A 20,653-nucleotide genomic window follows, 5' to 3' on the forward strand; every position below is an offset into this window, starting at 1 on the left:
CCCATGACCCCTTTTGACCTTTGACCTTTTGACCATAAGGCCAAAGCCTTATGACATGAAACTCTCTCTGGAGAATCTTTACGCAGTAGTACATGTCCACACCAAGTTTCAAGAAAATACCTTCGGGCATTGCATAGATATGGGGGAAATTGCAACATTTGTAGCATTTGACCTTGACCTTTTGACCTTTGACCTCTTGCCAATGTCACTAAAATCTACTCAACTAATTGTCCCATCATACATCATCCTTGGACCAAGTTTGGTGAAAGCTGCTTCATCCAGTTTTGAGTTATCACGTAAACAGATAAATTTTAGGATTTGACCTTGATCTTTGACCTTTGACCTCTGTCCGATTTCACTGAAAAAACTAATCAAGTAATTGTCCCATCATACATCATCCTCCAACAAAGTTTGGTGAAATTTGCTCCATCCAGTCTTGAGTTATCGCGTAAATGGATACAATTTCATGATTTGACCTTGACCTTTGACCTTTGACCTTCAGCCGATTTCACCCAAAATCTAATCAAATAATTGCCCCATCATACTTCATACTTGGACCAAGTTTGGTAAAATTCCAGTAAATATTACTCAAGTTATCGCGTAAACGAAAGCGGACGTACGTACGTACGGACGGACGGACGGACGGACAACCCGAAAACATAATGCCTCCCGCACCACTTCGTGGCGGAGGCATAAAAAATGGAAATGACACATATGTGTCCAGTGTTTACTTTCCTCGAACTAGGTTTGGTTTGGATGGATGGCTAAATTGTTTATTTAAAGAGAGCAGGTTTTTGGGGATTTGACCATTTTCACTTGACATTTGACCCTTGCCCTTTAACCCCATGGCCCACTATTCTTCAAGTAATCACTAACTGGTATTGTCGTAACATCCATTATCATGAAAATACTTTCAAGTTTTTGTTTTATATTTTTGTTTGTTTTAATGAGAAATAGTGATGTTTCATTCAATTCAACCTTTTCCCTTAACCTTTAATGCCATGAGAGCATGTGCACCCAAAAGTTTATAGGCACAACTTCATCCACTCATACATACATACGCCAAGTTTCATTGGGATGCCTTAAAATGTTTTTAAATTATAATGTCCACAAAACGGACGGATGGAAGCATGGAACTATGGTGACACTTTGTGGCGGAGGGATAAAAATCCCTCTTAGTCTTAACTGCACGAATTTTGTGGAAACAGGTTAAGACCAACAAGAGACCCGAGAACATTGGAAACGTGGTGGGGTAGCTTTGAGAGCTGGGGGCATGGTGTCCATTTGCATATTCCATCACACTGGCAAAAATACCTGCAAGGTACACTGTACTTTACAGAATGTTGGACTATGCAGTTTTGGAAGTTTGGTGAAAATCGGTGAGCTAATAACAAAAGTCCCAAGACTGCTCCAAACCCATGTATGAACTCAAGTTTCCTACCTTTCAAGAGGGCATGCAGGATGGCACCATCAATATCCATGCTGGTGCTTGCACTAAGCTCGTAGACAGTGATAAGATGGCGGTGCTGGATACAAGCCTCTATTCGAGTTAGGTGAATGTCCAGATCTTTCTGACCAAACTCCTTTTCAATCATTTCTGCGACCACCACCTTGTCGTCATCTTTCATCACATTCTTCATGCTGAAATATTTATTGCATATATTGCCATTAATTATTACAAAATAAGCACAAAAAAGACTCATAAAATGACAATTATGGAAGTGTTGGTATCACTGAGTATCTTGTTTATGATAGTATTTGAATAGTGATGATATAGTAAAAATAACGATAGGCAAGAGACAATCACTGCTCACACAGTACAAGTGTACATGCAGCTGCTTAAATGAAAACACTTGAGCTTGAATACATCTGCATTCTCATGTAAATCAGTAACTGACATTTGTATGTGGACCTTCAATAAATAAATTTTCTGATCAATTTCATTGATTTGGACCAGTGACCAAGGAATGTGCGAATGATTCTGATCTGATCATCAATGATTGTGCAATCTTTGCCAATCTTGCGTTTAGGAAAAACGATGGCACAATGAACAAAGATTGGCTAGGTCAGCAGCTATTAACACAAGAAAAACAGACAAAACTAGATTAAATCTTGCCACTAGGAACAGAGAGTTGCATGTTTAATTCTAACTTCCAATTACATTTTATTTAACTTCAAAGGACATTCTCACATCAAGATACGCCTGAAAATGCCCCCTCTTTTTTGCTTAAGTTTAGTGACCTTTGAATTTTGACCCTGAGGGATTTTGCTCAAACTCAGCATGTTATAGTTCATGTAGCATACCTTGGCCAGGGGGAAGTTATTTTTATTTATTTTTTTTTTTTTTTAGATCAATAACAAGTTCTGTCATAAACTGGTAGACTGATTCATTCTATTGAATTCTTTATTATTTACAGCCAAACACTGTGGCATCCTGTGTTGTTACCCCTGACAAATGCAGGAAAAAGAGAGTAGAACCTAACTGTATCAGTGTCTGGGCATTTCATGATCCATGAAAGTGATTATTGTTTAATAGTCCATAGAAAGCCTCAGCTATACAGACTCCTGCTGAATGATTCAATACTGTATAATTCTGTTTATCACTTTTGCTGCAAAGATTCCCACTCATTAGAGGTTAGTGCATTATGCATTGGGCATGAGCTTCAATGAACAGAGCTCTACTGATTTGCAGGGATTTTCGCAAAGAAACTAAGCAAATTGAAAAGTTCAAGCTAAAAAAACCTCCAGAGGATAAAGGTAATCTCATTGGCCCGAATTCACGAAGGTGGTACAAATGAAACCATGGTTTAAACCATGGACAAAAACTGTGGAGTGCCAAGTGTCGCACGGAATATTTCGTTATGAAATTGGTCATTTCGTCGACAAAATGACCGTTTCGTTAACGAAATTATCATTTCGTGGACGAAGTGTTCATTTAGTTACCAAACGTTGTCATTTCGTTACAAAATAATCATTTCATTGACAAAATGACTGATTTCGTAACGAAATATTCCATGCGACACTTGGCGCTCCATAGATTTTGTCCATGGTTTAAACCATAGTTTCATTTGTACCACCTTCGTGAATTCGGGCCATTGAGGCTTGTCTTTTGTTGGTGGCTTGAAAGTGTCTTGTGTGAAGAGTTTGTGCTTGCTTCTCTTCTAATTACTACAGCAGGAGAGTCACTGACAAAGGCTAAATTAATGAATACAACTGTAGCTCTGTCATGTGAGTGATTATCAGTGACAGAGAGAGAGAGAGAGAGAGAGAAAGAGACAGATGATTCTAGAAAACAGAGTCAATGCAGACCTTTCCTTTTATCTTTTGTTTTATTGGCCGAAGAGCACAAACATCAGTTTGCATCAAAAATGCAATCATCAAATAGGTCAAGGATCCTCAAGTAAGGGATGCATGCATACCAATGTGCCTCAAAACTTTCCACGAAAATCTTTATCTGGTAATGCATGATTCTAAGGCTGCATTCATGCGAAACTAGAATTGCGTTTCTAAACACGTTTAGTCGCTAAACGTGTTTAGTTGCGTTGCGTTCATGCGATTTTTCCATTTAAACGCGTTTCAAAACGCCGATCTGAAACGCGAAAAAAGGGGCGTTTTGAATCATGATTCTGCCAGAATCACGATCGCAGAAACCGCATGAACGCAACCGTGATTTTAATCATGATTCTATGACGTCATTGTGCGCTGTGCGCATGCGTGTCTCATGGGGTATCCCACAGCTTCTAGTTCTGTTCGCGCGCTTGTGTACCTCTTATGAATCGTGTGTTTTGGTACCATACTTGCACTTGTTTGTTTACATCAACGCCATACACCGATTCTATGTTAGTATCTAACGTTAACTGTTTAATATAATAATACATATAATTACTCTCCGATTGAGTTGATAAAAGTAATGGCTGCAGCGCTGTGTCTACCAAGGGAAACAATTAGAGAGACGAAGAATTAGGATTATTCCTCGATCTGTTCCTCGATATGTGGGCAGAGCCTGAATGCCACAGCTTATCGGAAAGTATTCACCGAAATAAAAACGTAAAGGCCTGTACAGTTGGAATAAGGAGGTCTGGCTCGAGTTGCAGAGACGTAGACAAGGTCAAACTGCGCAGTGCGCTGCGCAATGGCAAAGGATGAGCTGAGCCAGAATCAGCGTTGCGAATGCCCGCATGAACGCTCTTCCGCTGAGACCATGATTTGAAACGCCGTTTTGAATCATGATTCATGTTTGAAATTCGCATGAACGTGGCCTTATACTCTAAGTTCCAAGAAAATACCTACAGGCATTGCATAGATATGGAGGAATTAGTGAAATTTTGAGAATTTGACCTTGACCTTTGACCCTATGACCCAAAAGTCCCAAGAGGATCACTGACAGGCAGTATATACATGTAATAGGCTTCATAAAGATTCCTTGAGCCATTTCGGAGATATGGAGAAAAAGTGCAATTGTAGCATTTTCACTTGACCTTTGTCCTTTGACCCTAGGCCCAAACTTTCCCTACAGAACCTCTATTTGGTACTTGATGTATACACTAAGTTTCAAGAAAACACCTTAAGGCACTACATAAAGTAGTAGAAAATTTGACCTTGACTTTTGACCTTCAGAATGTGCCCCAAAAAGTTGATTTATCCATTAATACATACACATGCCAAATTTCATTAGGATAACTCAGTTTTTAAGTTATGCCTCTGGTGACACTTTGTAACAGAGGCATAAAAAGCGTCATTTGAATTGTAATTTGAATTGCTTTTTCAGAGTGTATGAATGTACTCAATGTGTGCAAATACACACAGAGGCTTACATATTCTTCCCTCCTGCGTCTTGCATCTTAATTTCCTTGGTGTGCTGGAAAGCATAGGCCAAGATATCGGCTGCCCTCCCAGATCCAGCAACAACAACAGCAGGGGTCCCATTCATGATGGCTTCATATGCTGTCTGGATTGTATTGGGCCCTCCTTCCACCACAACACATACTACAGGCACTGACACAGATTTTGCTGAAAAGAAGTAAAAACAGAAGAGGGGCATTGAGTTCAGACAAAAGGGCAATACAACCTGTAAAATACACATTTGTGACTTAATGATCATTATAACTGTAATGAAAGAAGTGGATATTATAAACCAACATACATGCATTATATCAGAATTGTCAATTAGTAAGTAAGTGAATCAGTTATAATTTTGTCTATGTATTCCCATCCTACTATAACACTTACTTGGAAAACATGGTTAGCCTTCCACATGTGCCATTGAGGATTTTTTTTTTTTTTTTTTTTTGCCTATCTGAAAACTTTACTGGTCACATGTATACAATCTCAAGTCAAATGCTCAAAAAGTGAGGGAATTATCTGAATCCACAGTATTTTTGTATGATTTTCATTAAAAAAAACCATTAAAATGAGATTGTTTTTCCACATATGTATTGAGTGTTTACAATGTTATTCACAATACATTGTTTTACAGTGAAAAGAGATGAAGTTTGCAAACTACTGAAAACATCAACATTTTTGCGCGATACATTTTCAGCGCGGAGAGGCTCAAAAAACATATTCACCGGTTCTTGAATTCGCCCTGTTCAATTGCCATCTATTTAAAATAAGCAGATGAAATTGTGAAGATATTTTTGTGGGTTTTAGAATTTGTGCTAGCCAAAAGTAGAATGAAACACATGAAAATTAATGTACCATGAAAAATTGCAGCATTAAAAGCAATGTGGTCAGGTGCACCACGGTTCAGGTCAAATGCTCGAAAACTGAGGGAGTTAGCTAAATTCATTAATATTTTTGTATGTTTTTTTATTGCAAAAACACATTGTTACCATGGCAATGTATGATTCAACATTAACTAAAGATATATCTTGGGCATCTACAAATCATATTATCATCATTGTCATATCTTATTTGGCAGAAAATGTACAATATAAAATCACTTACAAGCCAAAAAATGATACAATACCACCAGAAATGTCGCTATGGGGACTGATATGCCTTTAGTTAGCTATTACGCATGGTTCTCCCAATAGGTCTATAGTACGTCTTGACAATGTGTGAAGACAGTTTGACATAACTGGCAAAATAATATAATGACATGTTCGTAACAAATGTGTTGAGGGTTTGCTTTCTTTGAACTAGGTTTAATTGGATGAATGGCTATATTGTCAAAGACAGCAGGAGTGGGGATTTGAGGATTTTTACTTGACTTTTGACCCTTTTCTAAGTTTATGCATTGAGTAATTTCGAAAGTATGGAGAAAATGTTTAATTTCAGCATTAAATGATAACATTTTAGCACTTAAACTGGCCTTTGACCCTTGATCTTTGACCCTAAAATTTTCAAGAGAATCACTGTCAGGCAGTGCATGCATACGCTAAGTGTTATGATGATACCTTGAGCCACTTCTAAAATATGGAGGAAGAAGTGAAATTTAGAATTTTCACTTGACAACTTCGCCCACTCATACATATACATGCCAAGTTACATCAGGATACCTCATACATTTTTCTAGTTAGGCTGTCCACAAAATTGATTATGGACAGAAGGACAGTCGGACTGAAGGACTGACAAACAAACAGATGAAAGGACGGATGGTTGGAAAGATGGATAGACAGACATTTTCATGAATATCACACATTCCATCAACTTGATACTGACACCACAAAACCAACAAAAAGTCATCGGACATGGATTTTTAGTTAAGGGCAGATTCTAAAAGAGCAGACTCTAAGCTTTAAAATGATGTATACCTCAATTCAAATGGACTCTCCTAGCCTTTCTAACTATTGGAAAGAACGCACACGCTCTGGAAAAGTGTGAACTAAGAAAAGAGGCTCTGAAGTACGGGTCTATTCAAGCGCTTAATCTTTAGTAAGTGCTGCTACCTGCGCGATAAATGGGACAAAGAAACAGGATATAAACCAGTGGAGCAAAAACAAAGATGGGATTATCAAATTAAGCTGAAATTAAGCATGCTCTATCAACACGTCTTGTCCATGATCAATTTTAACTTTCAAAGCAGTAGCATTATCCTGTCAAAAGTTATCAGAGTTGAAAATGGAGAGTGTGCAAAGGATTTTCAAGAAATAAAAGGGACCTCTGAGATATACCTGATCCCACTACCAGGTACTCTACCAAACAAGAGACCCACGGGTCTAGTGCTCACCTGAGTATCGCAAGTTCACCTTTCACGCAGTCACTAATCTAAATTATTCACAGCTCTACTAAAATTTGACCAGACATTCTCATGTAGGAGATGAAAATGTACAATAAGGGCCCAAATTTTTTAAGATTCCTTAATTTGGGGGGGGGGGGGGATTGGGGTCCCCTGGGACCCTCTGGGTGGGGCATGGCGCCCATTTTGACAAATTGAGATCCTGACCCCATGGGGATGCTACCTGCCAAGTTTGACGAAAATCTATCACGAGGTTTTCAGAAAGAAGATGAAAATGTACAATTCAGGCCCCCATTTGGACCTCCCCCGCCCCCAAGAGGGGCACCCCTGGATCTGCTATGAACAAACTTGAAACTACAGTCACTAATGTACTCACTCATAGTATTATCTTAGCTCTATAACTTCTGATTCTAGAGAAGATTTTTAAAGATTCCTTCATTTTGGGGGGTTTGGACCCCCCTGGGGGCCCCCTGGGTGGGGCATGGTGCCCATTTTAACAAATGGAGATCCTAACCCCCTAGGGATGCTACTTGCCAAGTTTGGTGAAAATGGGTCATGGGGTTCTCAAGAAGAAGATGAAAATGTACAATTTAGGCCCCATTAGGACCCCTCCCCACCCCCTCCCTGGGTCCCAAGGGGGGGGGGGGGGGGGGAGCACCCCTGATTCTGCCATGAACAAACTTGAAACTACAGTCATCAATGTACTAACTCATAGTATTAACTTAGCTCTATCACTTCTAGTTCTAGAGAAGAAGATTTTTACAGATTCCTTAATTTTGGGGGGCTTGGGACCCCCCTGGGGGTCCCCTGGGTGGGGTATGGTGCCCATTTTAACAATTGAGTTCCTAACCCCCTAGGGATGCTACCTGCCAAGTTTGATGAAAATCGGTCTTGGGGTTTTCAAGAAGAAGATGAAAATGTAAAAAGTTTACGCACGCCGGACGAGGCACGCTGGACGCCGGACGAAGGGCGATCGCAATAGCTCACTTGAGCCTTTGGCTCAGGTAAGCTAAAAAGGGGTTGTAGAAAAACTGCTGAAAACCTACTTTCCTATTCATTTTATGATCCCAAACTCAATAATAAATTAGAAGACAGCTAGCTCTTTCAGAAAATATGGAAAACTAAAAATGACTAGGTTGACCTGTTTCACCTTTTTTGAGTCCTCACATGAAAGCAAGGAGTGTGACTTCTTGTTAGGTGATTCGAGTATCCTCTCGGATCACCTTCTGTATCTGTAATACCGATTCTTTGTTGTTGTTTTTTTCTTCTTCTTCTTTTTCTTCTTTCTCCTCAAAAGTTGTGTAGAGGTTAGCTCAGAAAGTCCTCTGCCTATCAATTTCAAAATTATACCATATATGTATCATGTCCCAAAGATGACAGATCTAGTAAAATCATTGTGATCAGTCGACTGTGACATCACTATGACGTCATTATATGAAATCACATTTCCATTCATATCTCATTAATGGAATTTTTCAATGAAATTTACGTCTCATATAGGCGGGGGCGGACATCCGGGCATTTTCAACATGGAGCCCTAGTAACCGACCCGGCCGATGAAAACAAATGCGTAGCGACCGTACCTTAGTGCAGCGCTCAGCAATGCATCGCATGCATAATACAAGCACGGTTCATGCATAATGCACTGCACTGAATGAACGCTATACGCTAGTGTGCTATTATCGGTTATTTTTGCACAGCTTTCTGACATTTTTACTGCAGATTTGTACATCATTTCATTGTTTGTTTCACATCCTCACAATGCCTCGAAGTTGTGTTGTGTTTGGCTGCCATAATCATAGTCTAATGTTGGACAAAAAACGATCTTTCTTTGAACTTCCAAAACGTGATCGCAGTCCAGAAAGAAGGAACCGGTGGTTAGCTGCTATCAGCCGGGAGAATGAAGACGGATCCCACTGGAGTCCAGTGAAGTCAAGGATGATATGCTCTGAATTCAAATTACTGGAAGTAAATGATAACCGACTACTAACCAGGTGTACTCGTTAGGTACATGTACACATCGGCGAACTGAATGTCTGGCCACGACGTAGGGTCATTGATCCACGAGTCTGCGGGTACACGGTAGCCCAACCAGACGCTGTTAATACGCTACGCGAATACGTATGTACAGCGGCGATTGGGCTGTGTATAGTTAGGTACACGGTAAGGACAAACTGCAAGGCCGATGGAGGACAGTTTAGTCTCGTATCTCTCCTTTGCTTCCCGTGAAAGTTTATCACAGTAATCGAAAGACATCTTATAATCTATGAAAGCATATTTTAACTGAAACAATGAACTAGATTCAGCGGTAAATAAAAGTGAAATGAACAGCATTACACGCGACAGTAGTAACACAGCGGGAACTGACAGCTCAACTGTAGATCCACGTAAACTCCGTTTATGTGTGCTAATGAACGGTCCCATATATTGCAATTCGCGTATTGTATGACGGCATTGCATGCTCTGTTGCACGCTCGTTTGACGGCTATTGTTTTCATCGCACTAAGGGCAGCGAGTTCGTCGCTATGCGGAAGTGACGTCACTCCGCCCCCGCCTATAGTTCAAGTCAAGCTCTTTCTACTCATATTCTCAAATTTCATATCTATCCTAAAAACGTGCGCATATGCGCGCATTGAAATATTTACATGCTCCAATCGAGCTCAAAATTTTTTTGCACACGTTTCAGACCATTTGGAGCATTTTTTGAAAAATTGAAAAAATTGGACGGACACATATGCGTGCGCGCATATATACGCACGCACAGCTCATATGCAACAGAAATTTCCCGTTTTTTCACTTTGATCGGATGTCTGAAATGTCAAGGGATATTTATACCAAGTTTCAAGTTAATCCGACTCAATATGACGTCATACGGGCCCATCAAAGTTGAAATTCCGCACGCGCGTCAATGGTGATATACAGTGCAACTATGCCAAAAAAAAACGCCAATTTTAAATCCAATTTTACTCGTCGGGATGGACAGTGACTCCCCATTTTCTTTACATATTCTGAAAGCTGATGAGTTGTACATGTCATTTCATGGGTTGGCGATGCTGAAAAAATTATTAAAAGATATCAAATTTCTTAATAAATTAATAAAAGTAAATTTTAAAAATGACGTCATCAAATTTCAAGTTCACTCGAGCGTATCTCACTTATCCTTTGCCGATTTTCACCCAGATTTCAGTATGTTGTACCTTATTAAATGCTCTTTCACAAAGGTAATAACAAAATTTTGATTGGATAATGGCATCACCTCGGAAAAATGGATTGAAAGTAATCTTGTCAAATTTGATCAGTTTACGTGTTATCTCTATGGGAGTGCAGTTTTTCTGGAAATGAAAATTGACAGGACTATCTTTTTCCAGCACTAGCTCACTTATGCTTTGGTGAATATCTCCCAGATTTTAATATGTTGTAGCTGAGACTTTGGGCTATCGTAAGTTTGCCCTCGCTTTTTTCATACGACGTCGGCATCACATCGAAAAACTTGGTTAAAATTGGCACTTTGCTTCGATGCAGCATCATTTTGCTTAATACACAGGGCCTATGGAGGATGAAATAGGTCAGTGCATAGCGCATCCGACTCGTACTCCTAAGGTACCCGGTTCGAGGCTCACCCCTGCCAATATTTTTTTTGGATTTTTTTAAAACACTTTTTTTCTTCTTTTTCTTTAGTTAGTCTTATTCTCCCTTCCTAACTTTATCTTTTTCTGATTTTTTTATGCTTCTCCTTCAAATTTCTATAAAATAACTTAATTTTTTCTTTATTTTCTTTCTTTCTTCTACTTTCTGTGCAATAGATCAACAACAACAATGGTTATCAACCCCATATTTTGCACATGTTCATGTCACGACATCATTTCACAAAATAACAACTACTTCCTCTGACACCATCTTGGTAGGTAAATTAGGGTCAAAGGTCAAAAGTGTTTAATCCTGTATCTTGGTAAATACACGTCCTATCTTTCCCACAATTTGCACACGTAAGGAACATGTTGCAAGAATCATTTCACAAAAATAACAACTTTTTGCTCAGATGCCATCTTGGCTGTGTAAAGTGTGGTCAAAGGTGAAATATACTTCATTCTGTAATCTCATTAGTGTAAATGGTATCAACGTCATATTTTGCACACACATGGACCTCGATAGATGGATCATTTTGTAAAATAATGACGCTTTGGTCGGACGCCATTTTGGCTGTGCAAATGAGGTATTATCTCTATGGGAGTACATTTTTTTCTGGAAATGAAAAATGACACGACTGTCTTTGTCGAGCACTAGCTATTTTATCCTTCAGTGAATTTCTCCAAGATTTTAATATGTTGTAGATGAAACTTTGGGCTATCGTTCATGTGATCCATATTCTTATTGGAAGTCGGGATTACGTCCAAAGACCTGGTTGAAATTGACGCTTAGCTTCAATGTCAGGAGATATGTCTTTCTTTCGGTGACTTTCTTTGCAATAGTTCAAGAAAAATACGCCCTTTTACCCCCACATTTTGCACACGTTTAGTCCATGTCAAGTACATCTTTTCATAGAATAACTACTTCATCAGACACTGTCTTTTCTAGGTTAATTAGGGTCAAAGGTCATCTCATTTATTTCTGAAAATATCGGATCACCTAATTTGTCAGTGTTGGCAAATTCCGTCTAGTTGGTTTTGTGATGCACGGTCACATATGTTAAAGGCATAATTTACCATTTGCAGATGAAACAAAAACCCAGCATTAGTGCTTTAAAATAGTTCTAAAATGTGAGTTAGGGATAGAAACAACCACTGTCAAAATCTGAGTTCGTATAATCGATGTTAAGTGTTGTTAAATACACAAAATGTGAACAATAGTTATAATAAGAATGTTTCCAGACTAAACCGTATACAGTTACGGTTTATTGAGAAAAACCCTGATATCTCCTTATATTTTAGGTTTTATTGCAAATATTTCATATGGTAGGATGTTTTATGATACAACAGACCTACACATATGGGTAATTCCATGAAGTTGGGGCAGTGTCCATGTAGCATCGTGATATTTGAAAAATACATTTCAGCATAACTCAATATTAATTATGCTATACATTTATTGTTTGTAAGCTTTATATTTGCATTAAGGCCACACATTTTCCTGGAAATTTTGTGCCATTCAGACTCAATTTTGATGAAGTTATTAAACAATATGTAACGGTGTCCTGTAGCATCGTGACGTGTCCATGTAGCATCGTGAAATTTTAACATTTGGTCCTAAGAGACAAATTATGGCAATTAGCTTGACCAAAATTTGATGCAATATGCATATTTACTAGATTAGTCAGATAGCTAAATATCTCAAATTTCCTGTACACAGTTTTGATTTTAAAAGAAAATTACAAAATGTATCACGATGCTACGCGGTGTCCTTTTTTGTTACATTTGGTGGACACCGTGTAGCATAGTGACACATTGTGTAATTTTCTTGTAAAAGTAAAACTGTGGAAAACAGAGTTAAGATATTTAGCTATCTGACTAATCTAGTAATTATGCATATTATATCAAATTTTGGTCAAGCTAATTGCATTAATTTGTCTTTTAGGACCAGATTTTAACTATCACGATGCTACATGGACACGTCACGATGCTACAGGACACCGTTACAATTTTTTTAAATAACTTCATCAAAATTGAGTCTGAATGGCACAAAATTTCCAGGAAAATGTATGGTCTCAATACAAATGTAAAGCCTATAAAGAATATATGTATAGCATAATTAGTATTGAGTTATGCTAAAATGTAACACTTTGTGCCCCAACTTCACGGAATTACCCATATGCATCAAATGTGATATCTTGAACATTTTTGAAATCACTGCTCCCAAAGGTAAACTGGACCTTTAAGGGTAGCAATAATTTCCCTGCTTTCTGAAAGCGGTTAGTCAAGTGCTCTTTTAATATGTTAGAAAAGTTAATTTTTGTGGAATTCCCTTTATATATTTATTATATTGTTGTTCACTCATATGTCATAACTTCTAGTAGTCTACTTATCCAGCCGTTCCAAAACCAAAACTTTAAGAATTCTTAACTTTTGCATCGACTGTCCGATTTTCCTCAAACTTTCACTGATGTGTTCTACTAATTTTGCTGCTTTCACTCAATCCACATTGCTCTTTGGGTTGGGTTCACTTTAAATCACAAACCTTTAATCTTTTCTGAGTAGAAACTGAGAGTCATATAAGACCTGTCCATAAATGACTATATGATCAAGCAGTTAAAATGGATAGAATGGGCTCACAAAAATGTGACACATGATGATCTGGGAGAAATATATCAAAATCAAATTTCCTTTGACAATCAAATGTTTTTAAAGTTCATTGCCTTTTGTTAAAACTGAAGTTAACACAATTTTCATTATGAAACATTTTTCTCCAAAGTACATCTTTGATAAATTTAAAGTAGAATATGCAGTTACAATTAAGATTCAGTTATTTCATACACATTTCTGATTGGGTAGAATTGTTGTTTGTATATTTAATTTTTATTGGATCACAATAGTCTCCTTTTGACCCTACTTCAACATTTAAATCGATTTGGGACACAATCCAAGCCTACAGGTAATGTTCCTTGAACAGTGTAAATAATCTGTAATCTTCTACTGAGGTCACTTACCATTGTCCTTGGGTCCACTGCTGAGTTTCTGCTCTGATATCTCTTTCTCAAGCATGCCCCTGAGTTTGATTTCCACTCCAAACTGGTCAATGGTGCCATTGTCAACCAAAATGAAGTGGGTGTGGTTGGGGTCGAGGAGGATTCCTTTCTTGGCATCCATGCTGTAGTATGCTGGAAACTTCCCCTGTGAATATAGGATGTGTTTTGTCAGTATTCACAGATTACAATTAATTTCCTTCTATAAAATCCCTAAAGCCCCTTTTACATTTTCATGGATTACTGCACGGATCACCGTGGACTGTTACGGTGTGCAACATTACGATCATTTTTCTTTTAATGCCGGTGTGGATGCAATCCCAACTGGATGCCTAAGGGATATGAAGTCGAAGTCTACACAGACAGAGAAAGTAGCAACACAGACCACACTGGAAGTATATGGAGCTAACACAGACATGAAGGAAGAGCACGGAGGCAACATTTGAGTAAATGGTGCCTACAAGGAAGAGTACCGACACTGATTTTCATCCATGATGTCCAGGATAAAAACTTAAGCAAGCTTAACTTTTTCCATGTAATTTTTTCCATGAACACACCAGATAACTTCATGGTGTCAACACAGTCATGCTGGAAAAAATACAGATGATCCCAGAATGACAATCTGTGTGACCTATTGATGCAATCTATGAAAGTGTAAAAGGGGCTAAGAGAACAGGTAATGTTTGATCATTCAGATTCTCCTTGTAAATGAAACACAAATGCAGGTTCATTTTCATTATTTCATGCTGGAGTGAACGGAGTCATAGAGCCACATATATACAGAGTATGACTTTGTAGTTCCAGCAATTTGACAGTTCAGTGATTACATGATATGGGAACTACTGACATTAACATTTGATGTTAAATTGAAAAAGACTACTGACATTAACATTTGATGTTAAACTGAAAAAGACTTCCTGATATCTGGAACTGTTCTTGACTAGATCCGTTCATATCTTCACAGCCGTACTCAACGAGTCATCATCAATGACACGCTGTCTTCACCATTCCCCCTGACCTGCGGGGTTCCGCAAGGTTCTGTGGTTGGGCCACTCCTTTTTCTTCTATATACCAGTCCATTGTCCAAAGTCATTGAATTTCACCAAGGCATTCAGCATTTGGTGTATGCTGACGACACACAGATTTATGTGACACTCAAACCAAATGAGACGGCTGATGCAGCTCAAAAACTTCAGAACTGTCTTGAGGACATCAAAATCTGGTCCTCAAACAATAAGCTTTGCCTCAATGAACAACAATCAGAGATGATCCATATATATTCCAAACATAGAAACACCAATCCATTCCCAGATTTAGTTTCTGATAATGTTTCTACCAAGTGTAGTGAATGGGTACGCGATCTTGGTTTGATCATTGACAAAAATCTTACCCTTCAACACCACATTAAGCACATTTGTAAGGCAGCATCTTTTGGATTGTTCAAAATTGGGAAGATGAGGAAACTATTTGACCGACCTACAACTGCCAAATTAACTCACGCATTTGTTTCTTGTCATCTAGATTATTGCAATGCCATATTTTCTAACCTCCCTCAGACACATATATTCCCACTTCAACAGGTACAAAATTCTGCCGCAAGACTTGTCTCCCTCTCCAGGAAATCCGAGCCCATAACTCCAATCCTCCGTTCTCTCCACTGGCTTCCCGTACATCACCGCATATCTTTTAAAGTTCTTTTGCTTACGTACAAAATTCTGAATGGGCAAGCCCCCAGGTATCTCACAGACCTTGTTTCTTTACATTCCATTACTTCCTCAAGATCCCTCCGTTCATCCTCTACAATGCAATTGACTCCTGGACCACGTACTTCCACAAAATACGGTGATCGTGCTTTTTCTACAATTGCCCCTTCTCTCTGGAATTCTCTACCCGCCTATATACATCAAGCCACTTCCTTTAATCAGTTTAAGATTTCGCTTAAGACTTATCTTTTTAGTAGATAGTTCTTTGGAATAGTCCAGTTGTGGGTCGGTCGATGGAGGTGCACACTGATTTTGATTTTCATTATTTATCGTAATTATACACTGTATCTTTTTTTTTTTTTTTTTTGGTATGTTTGTACTTGTATTTTGGTATTTTGGTATCATTCTGGTATAGATATTAATTTTTCCGGTAAACTGTGCGCTTAGAAACATCGGTATTAAGCGCCTTATAAATGTGTATTATTATTATTATTATTATGTTAAGTGAATCTACTCCATATTCAAGCTGACTGGATAGAATAAATTACTCACACAGAAAGTAACAAGTTTTCATAAAATTGGATAAAGGGTAAGAAAGCTGGGCAGTTTTAAAGAATCATGTGTTGTTCCAAGAAGAACTAGAACTAGAACTCATTGTGATTTATACCCCCACCCACAAGTGAGGGAATTAGCTCAACCAGGATTATCAACTTTTTTTTAAAAACTTTTTAATGGGAAAAAAAATTACCATGGCAATGCGCTGTTCAATAGTGAATAAATGTATTGCTCACAGTTAGTCACATGTCCCACATTTCAAGTCAAGTGCTTAAAAACTGAGTGATTTCTATGTTTTTTTATTAAAAATTGTGTAACCATGGCAACACAATGTTGGACATTAAGAAAAAAAAATGAAGTTTGCACAACTATATATCATAGCCGTCACATGTGCCAAATTTCAAGCCAAATGCTAAAAGGATGAGGGGCTTAGTTGAATTAACATCATCAGTGTATCATTCTCGTTCAAAATGTACTGTTACCATGGTAACACACTGTTCAACAATGATGAAATATGAAGTTTGCATATTTCTGTACTATGATGGTTGCATGTGCCAAATTTCACGCAATATGCTCAAAGACTGAGGGAGTTACCTGAATCCACAATATTTTTGTATGATTTTCATTCAAACTATGCTGTTACCATGGCAACACATTGATAAACAATGACGAAAGGTTAAGTTTGCACATCTACGTACCATCATGGTCAGGTGTGCCAAATTTCAAGCTAAATGCTCAAAGACTGAGGGAGTTGGCTGAATCCACATGCTTTTTGGTGAAAAAAATGTTGTTACCATGGCTACGCATTGTTCAACAATAATGACAGATTAAGTTTGAATATCTACATGCTATAGTGGTCACATGTGCCAAATTTCAAGCCAAATGCTCGAAGACTGAGGGAGTAAACTGAATCCACAATATTTTTGCATGATTTTCATTCAAAATATACTGTTACCATGGCAACACATTGATCAACAATGACGAAAGACTATGTATGCTCATGTACATACTATAGTGGTAACATGTGCCAAATTTCGAGCTAAATGCTCAAAGACTGAGGTAGTTACCTGAATCCACGATATTTTTGTATGCATTTTAGTGAAAAGATGCTGTTACCATGGCAACGCATTGTTCACCACTGACGAAAGATTAAGTTTGCACATCTATACGCTATAGTGGTTGCATGTGCCAAATTTCAAGCCAAATGCTCAAAGAGTGAGGGAGTTAACTGAATCCACAATATTTTTGTATGATTTTCATTCAAAATATGCCATGGCAACACATTGATCACCACTGACGAAAGATTACGTTTACACATCTACGTACCACAGTGGTCATGTGTGCCAAATTTCTAGCTAAATGCTCGAAGACTAAAGGAAGTTAGCTGAATCCACAATATATTTGTATGTTTTTTGGTTTAAAAAAACTGTTACCATGGCAACGCATTGTTTACCACTGACGAAAGATTAAGTTTGCACATCTATATAATATAATGGTCATGTATGCCAAATTTCAAGTCAACTGTTCAAAGAGTGAGGGAGTTAACTGAATCCACAATATTTTTGTATGATTTTCATTCAAACTATGCTGTTACTATGGCAACACATTGATCAACAATGACAAAAGAGTAAGTATGCACATGTACATACCATAGTGGTCACATGTGCCAATTTTCAAGCCAAATGCTTAAAGGTAGGGAATCCCATTTGCATGCCTTAAATGAAGAGTTGTATAAATACAGTGGTATGTTGAAGAGAGTATCGTTTTAGAAACTCCCATAAAGTATTGAAAGTGGAAGGTAACATTTAGTACATTTTTATTGACCATTAGATTTTAAACTAAATCTTTTTTGGGGGCTCACCATAAATTCCAGTACATTACTAGGCTACCTTTGCAGACCCATGCACTGCATGTGTGTCCATCATGTATATTTTGTGAAGAAATTTTATCAAAACTTACAAACATTTCTATATACATTCTTGCCACACACTCTATATGTTATTACATTAGCTCTTATACTTTTAGATTTGTGTTTATAGATTAAAAAAAAATACAGAAGACTGCAACAAAAAGGCGTAAGTGTGGCTGACACACAGAACGACTGAGCAGTTGAGTTTTGTGTATTATTCCAATTGTAGATAACTGTTGACTTCCAAATTTCTCAGCAGTGGCCTAAACAAGTCCCCTGAGGTTCATATTTGAATGTTTTGCTGCATTTTGGGAGGTCTGTAAAAGGTATCCCCTACCTTTAACTAGAAATGTCGCTATGGCGACTGGTATGCCTCCGCCATAATGCATGATTTTCCCAATAGGTCTAGATAGTACATGTGGACACTGTGTGATTACATTTTCACAAAATTGGCAAAATATTGGAATGACAAGTTTGTCACAAATGTGTTGAATGTTCACCTTCCTTGACGTAGGTTTAATTGGATGAATAGGAGAGCATGTATCTAGGGATTTAAGGACTTTAACTTGACTTTGAACCATTCATACATTTAGGCATTGAGTAATTTTCAAGGTACAGGTGTGGAGAAAAAGTGCAATTTCTGAATTGAATAGTAAATTGTTACCATTTTCATCTGGCCCTTGACCCTAAAATTCATGAGATAATTACTTTCAGGTAGAACATGCATAATATGTACTAAGTTTCAAGGTAACTTGAGCCACTTCCGAGATATGGAGGAAAAAGTTAGTTCAGCACTTTCAATTGATCTTTGACCTTTTGACCTTTGAGGCAAAAAGAGAAAAAAAACTTTCCAGAGAATTTCTATTAGGTTACACACGCATACACCAAGTGTAAAAAAATAACCCTGCTGGCATTGTATAAATATGAGGGTAATAGTAAAATTTTGAAGTCTTGCACTTGACCTTTGACCCCTGACCTTTGACCCCATGAACCCTACATTCTCTAGATAATCAGTCAGTACATGTATATACTATACGTTCCATGAAGATACCTTGAACAATTTTCCAAGGTACAGAGAAAAAAAAGAAGTTTTAATATTTCTACTTGACCTTTTGACCTTTGACCTCATGACCCAAACTTTCACCAGAGAATCTTAATTGGGTAATACATGTATACACTAAGTTCCAAGAAAATATCTTCAGGCATTCAATAGATATGGTGGAAATAGTGAAATTTTATGTATTTGACGCTGACCTTTTGACCTTTGACCTCATGACCCAAACTTTCACCAGAGAATCTTAATTGGGTAATACATGTATACACTAAGTTTGAAGAAAATATCTTCAGGCATTCAATAGATATGGTGGAAATAGTGAAATTTTATGTATTTGACCCTCACCTTTTGACCTTTGACCTTTGACCTCATGACCCAAACTTTCACCAGAGAATCTTAATTGGGTAATACATGTATACATTAAGTTTCAAGAAAATATCTTCAGGCATTCAATAGATATGGTGGAAATAGTGAAATTTTATGTATTTGACCTTGACCTTTTGACCTTTGACCTTGAGCATGTGCACCCAAAAGTTGATAGGCACAACTTCACCCCCTAATACACATACATGCCAAGTTTCATTAGGATACCTCAAAAGGTTTTGATAGTTACCTTGTCCACAAAATTCATTACGGACGGACGGAAGGACGGACGGATGGACGGACGGACGGACGGACGGACAACCCGAAAACATAATGCCTCCGGCACCACTTCGTGGCGGAGGCATAAAAACTGAAGGAGTTAGGCTAATCCACACATTTTTGTATGATTGGTAAAAAAAAACACTGCTGTTGCCATGGCAACAGATTTATTAACGCACACATCAAAGGTGTTTTGCACAAACATACATTACATTTATCGCATATCCCAAATTCAAACTGAATTGCTACAAAACTGAGAGAGTAGTGCAATCCATAACATTTTGTATCCGTTGCCATGGCAACACATGAAATACTCATGAAAAAGGTGTCTTGTACATCTGCCTGTGATAGCAGTCACACATGCCAAATTTGAAGTTAATTGCTCAAAAAATGAGAGAGTAGTTCGATCCACAAGTTTTTACGAAAATATGCCGTTGCCATGGCAACGCATTACGCGATACTAACGAAAAAGGTGTCTTGCACATCTACCTTTGATAGTGGTCACACATGCCAAATTTGGGGTCAGTTGCTCAAAAAATGAGAGAGGAGTTCGATCAACAAGATTTTGCAACGGACCGACCGTATTCCGTGATAAGGTCATATTGTGCGCATGCGCTAAATCCACCACTGAATATATTCCGTATTCCGTGATGTGATGACCATGATATCACATAGCTAGTTGCGCGTGTACCAAAGACGCTTAACTGAAAAGATAGGAAAGTGCGCGCTAATCCTGTACAAAACAAATGGACAGTGCGCGGTCCTCAAGCGTATTACGCACATCACCTGAGACAACTCAGGCAAAGACGCTTGATAAAAGACAGCATGTTTAGCAGCAACAACAACTTCAAAGACAACGCGTCTCGGGTGTAGATGTGCGTCTTTGCCTGAGCTGAGACGCGCTGTCTTTGAAGATGTTTATCTGGCTACTACA

General features: G+C 38.1%; 1 protein-coding gene across 1 annotated transcript in view; it reads right to left on the reverse strand.

Annotated features, from left to right (window-relative positions):
- Positions 1–20,653, reverse strand: part of LOC140238363 (transient receptor potential cation channel subfamily M member-like 2) — a 370,479-nt gene that overhangs the window by 236,841 nt on the left and 112,985 nt on the right. The window contains exons 7-9 of the mRNA XM_072318295.1: positions 13,821–14,004; positions 4,815–5,010; positions 1,442–1,641 (exon numbers count right to left, since the gene is read on the reverse strand). Coding sequence (XP_072174396.1) covers positions 1,442–1,641; positions 4,815–5,010; positions 13,821–14,004 — 580 coding nt within the window. The remainder of the gene's footprint in view (positions 1–1,441; positions 1,642–4,814; positions 5,011–13,820; positions 14,005–20,653) is intronic.

Source organism: Diadema setosum, chromosome 14 (assembly GCF_964275005.1).
Source record: "Diadema setosum chromosome 14, eeDiaSeto1, whole genome shotgun sequence".
Lineage (NCBI taxonomy): Eukaryota > Metazoa > Echinodermata > Echinoidea > Diadematoida > Diadematidae > Diadema > Diadema setosum.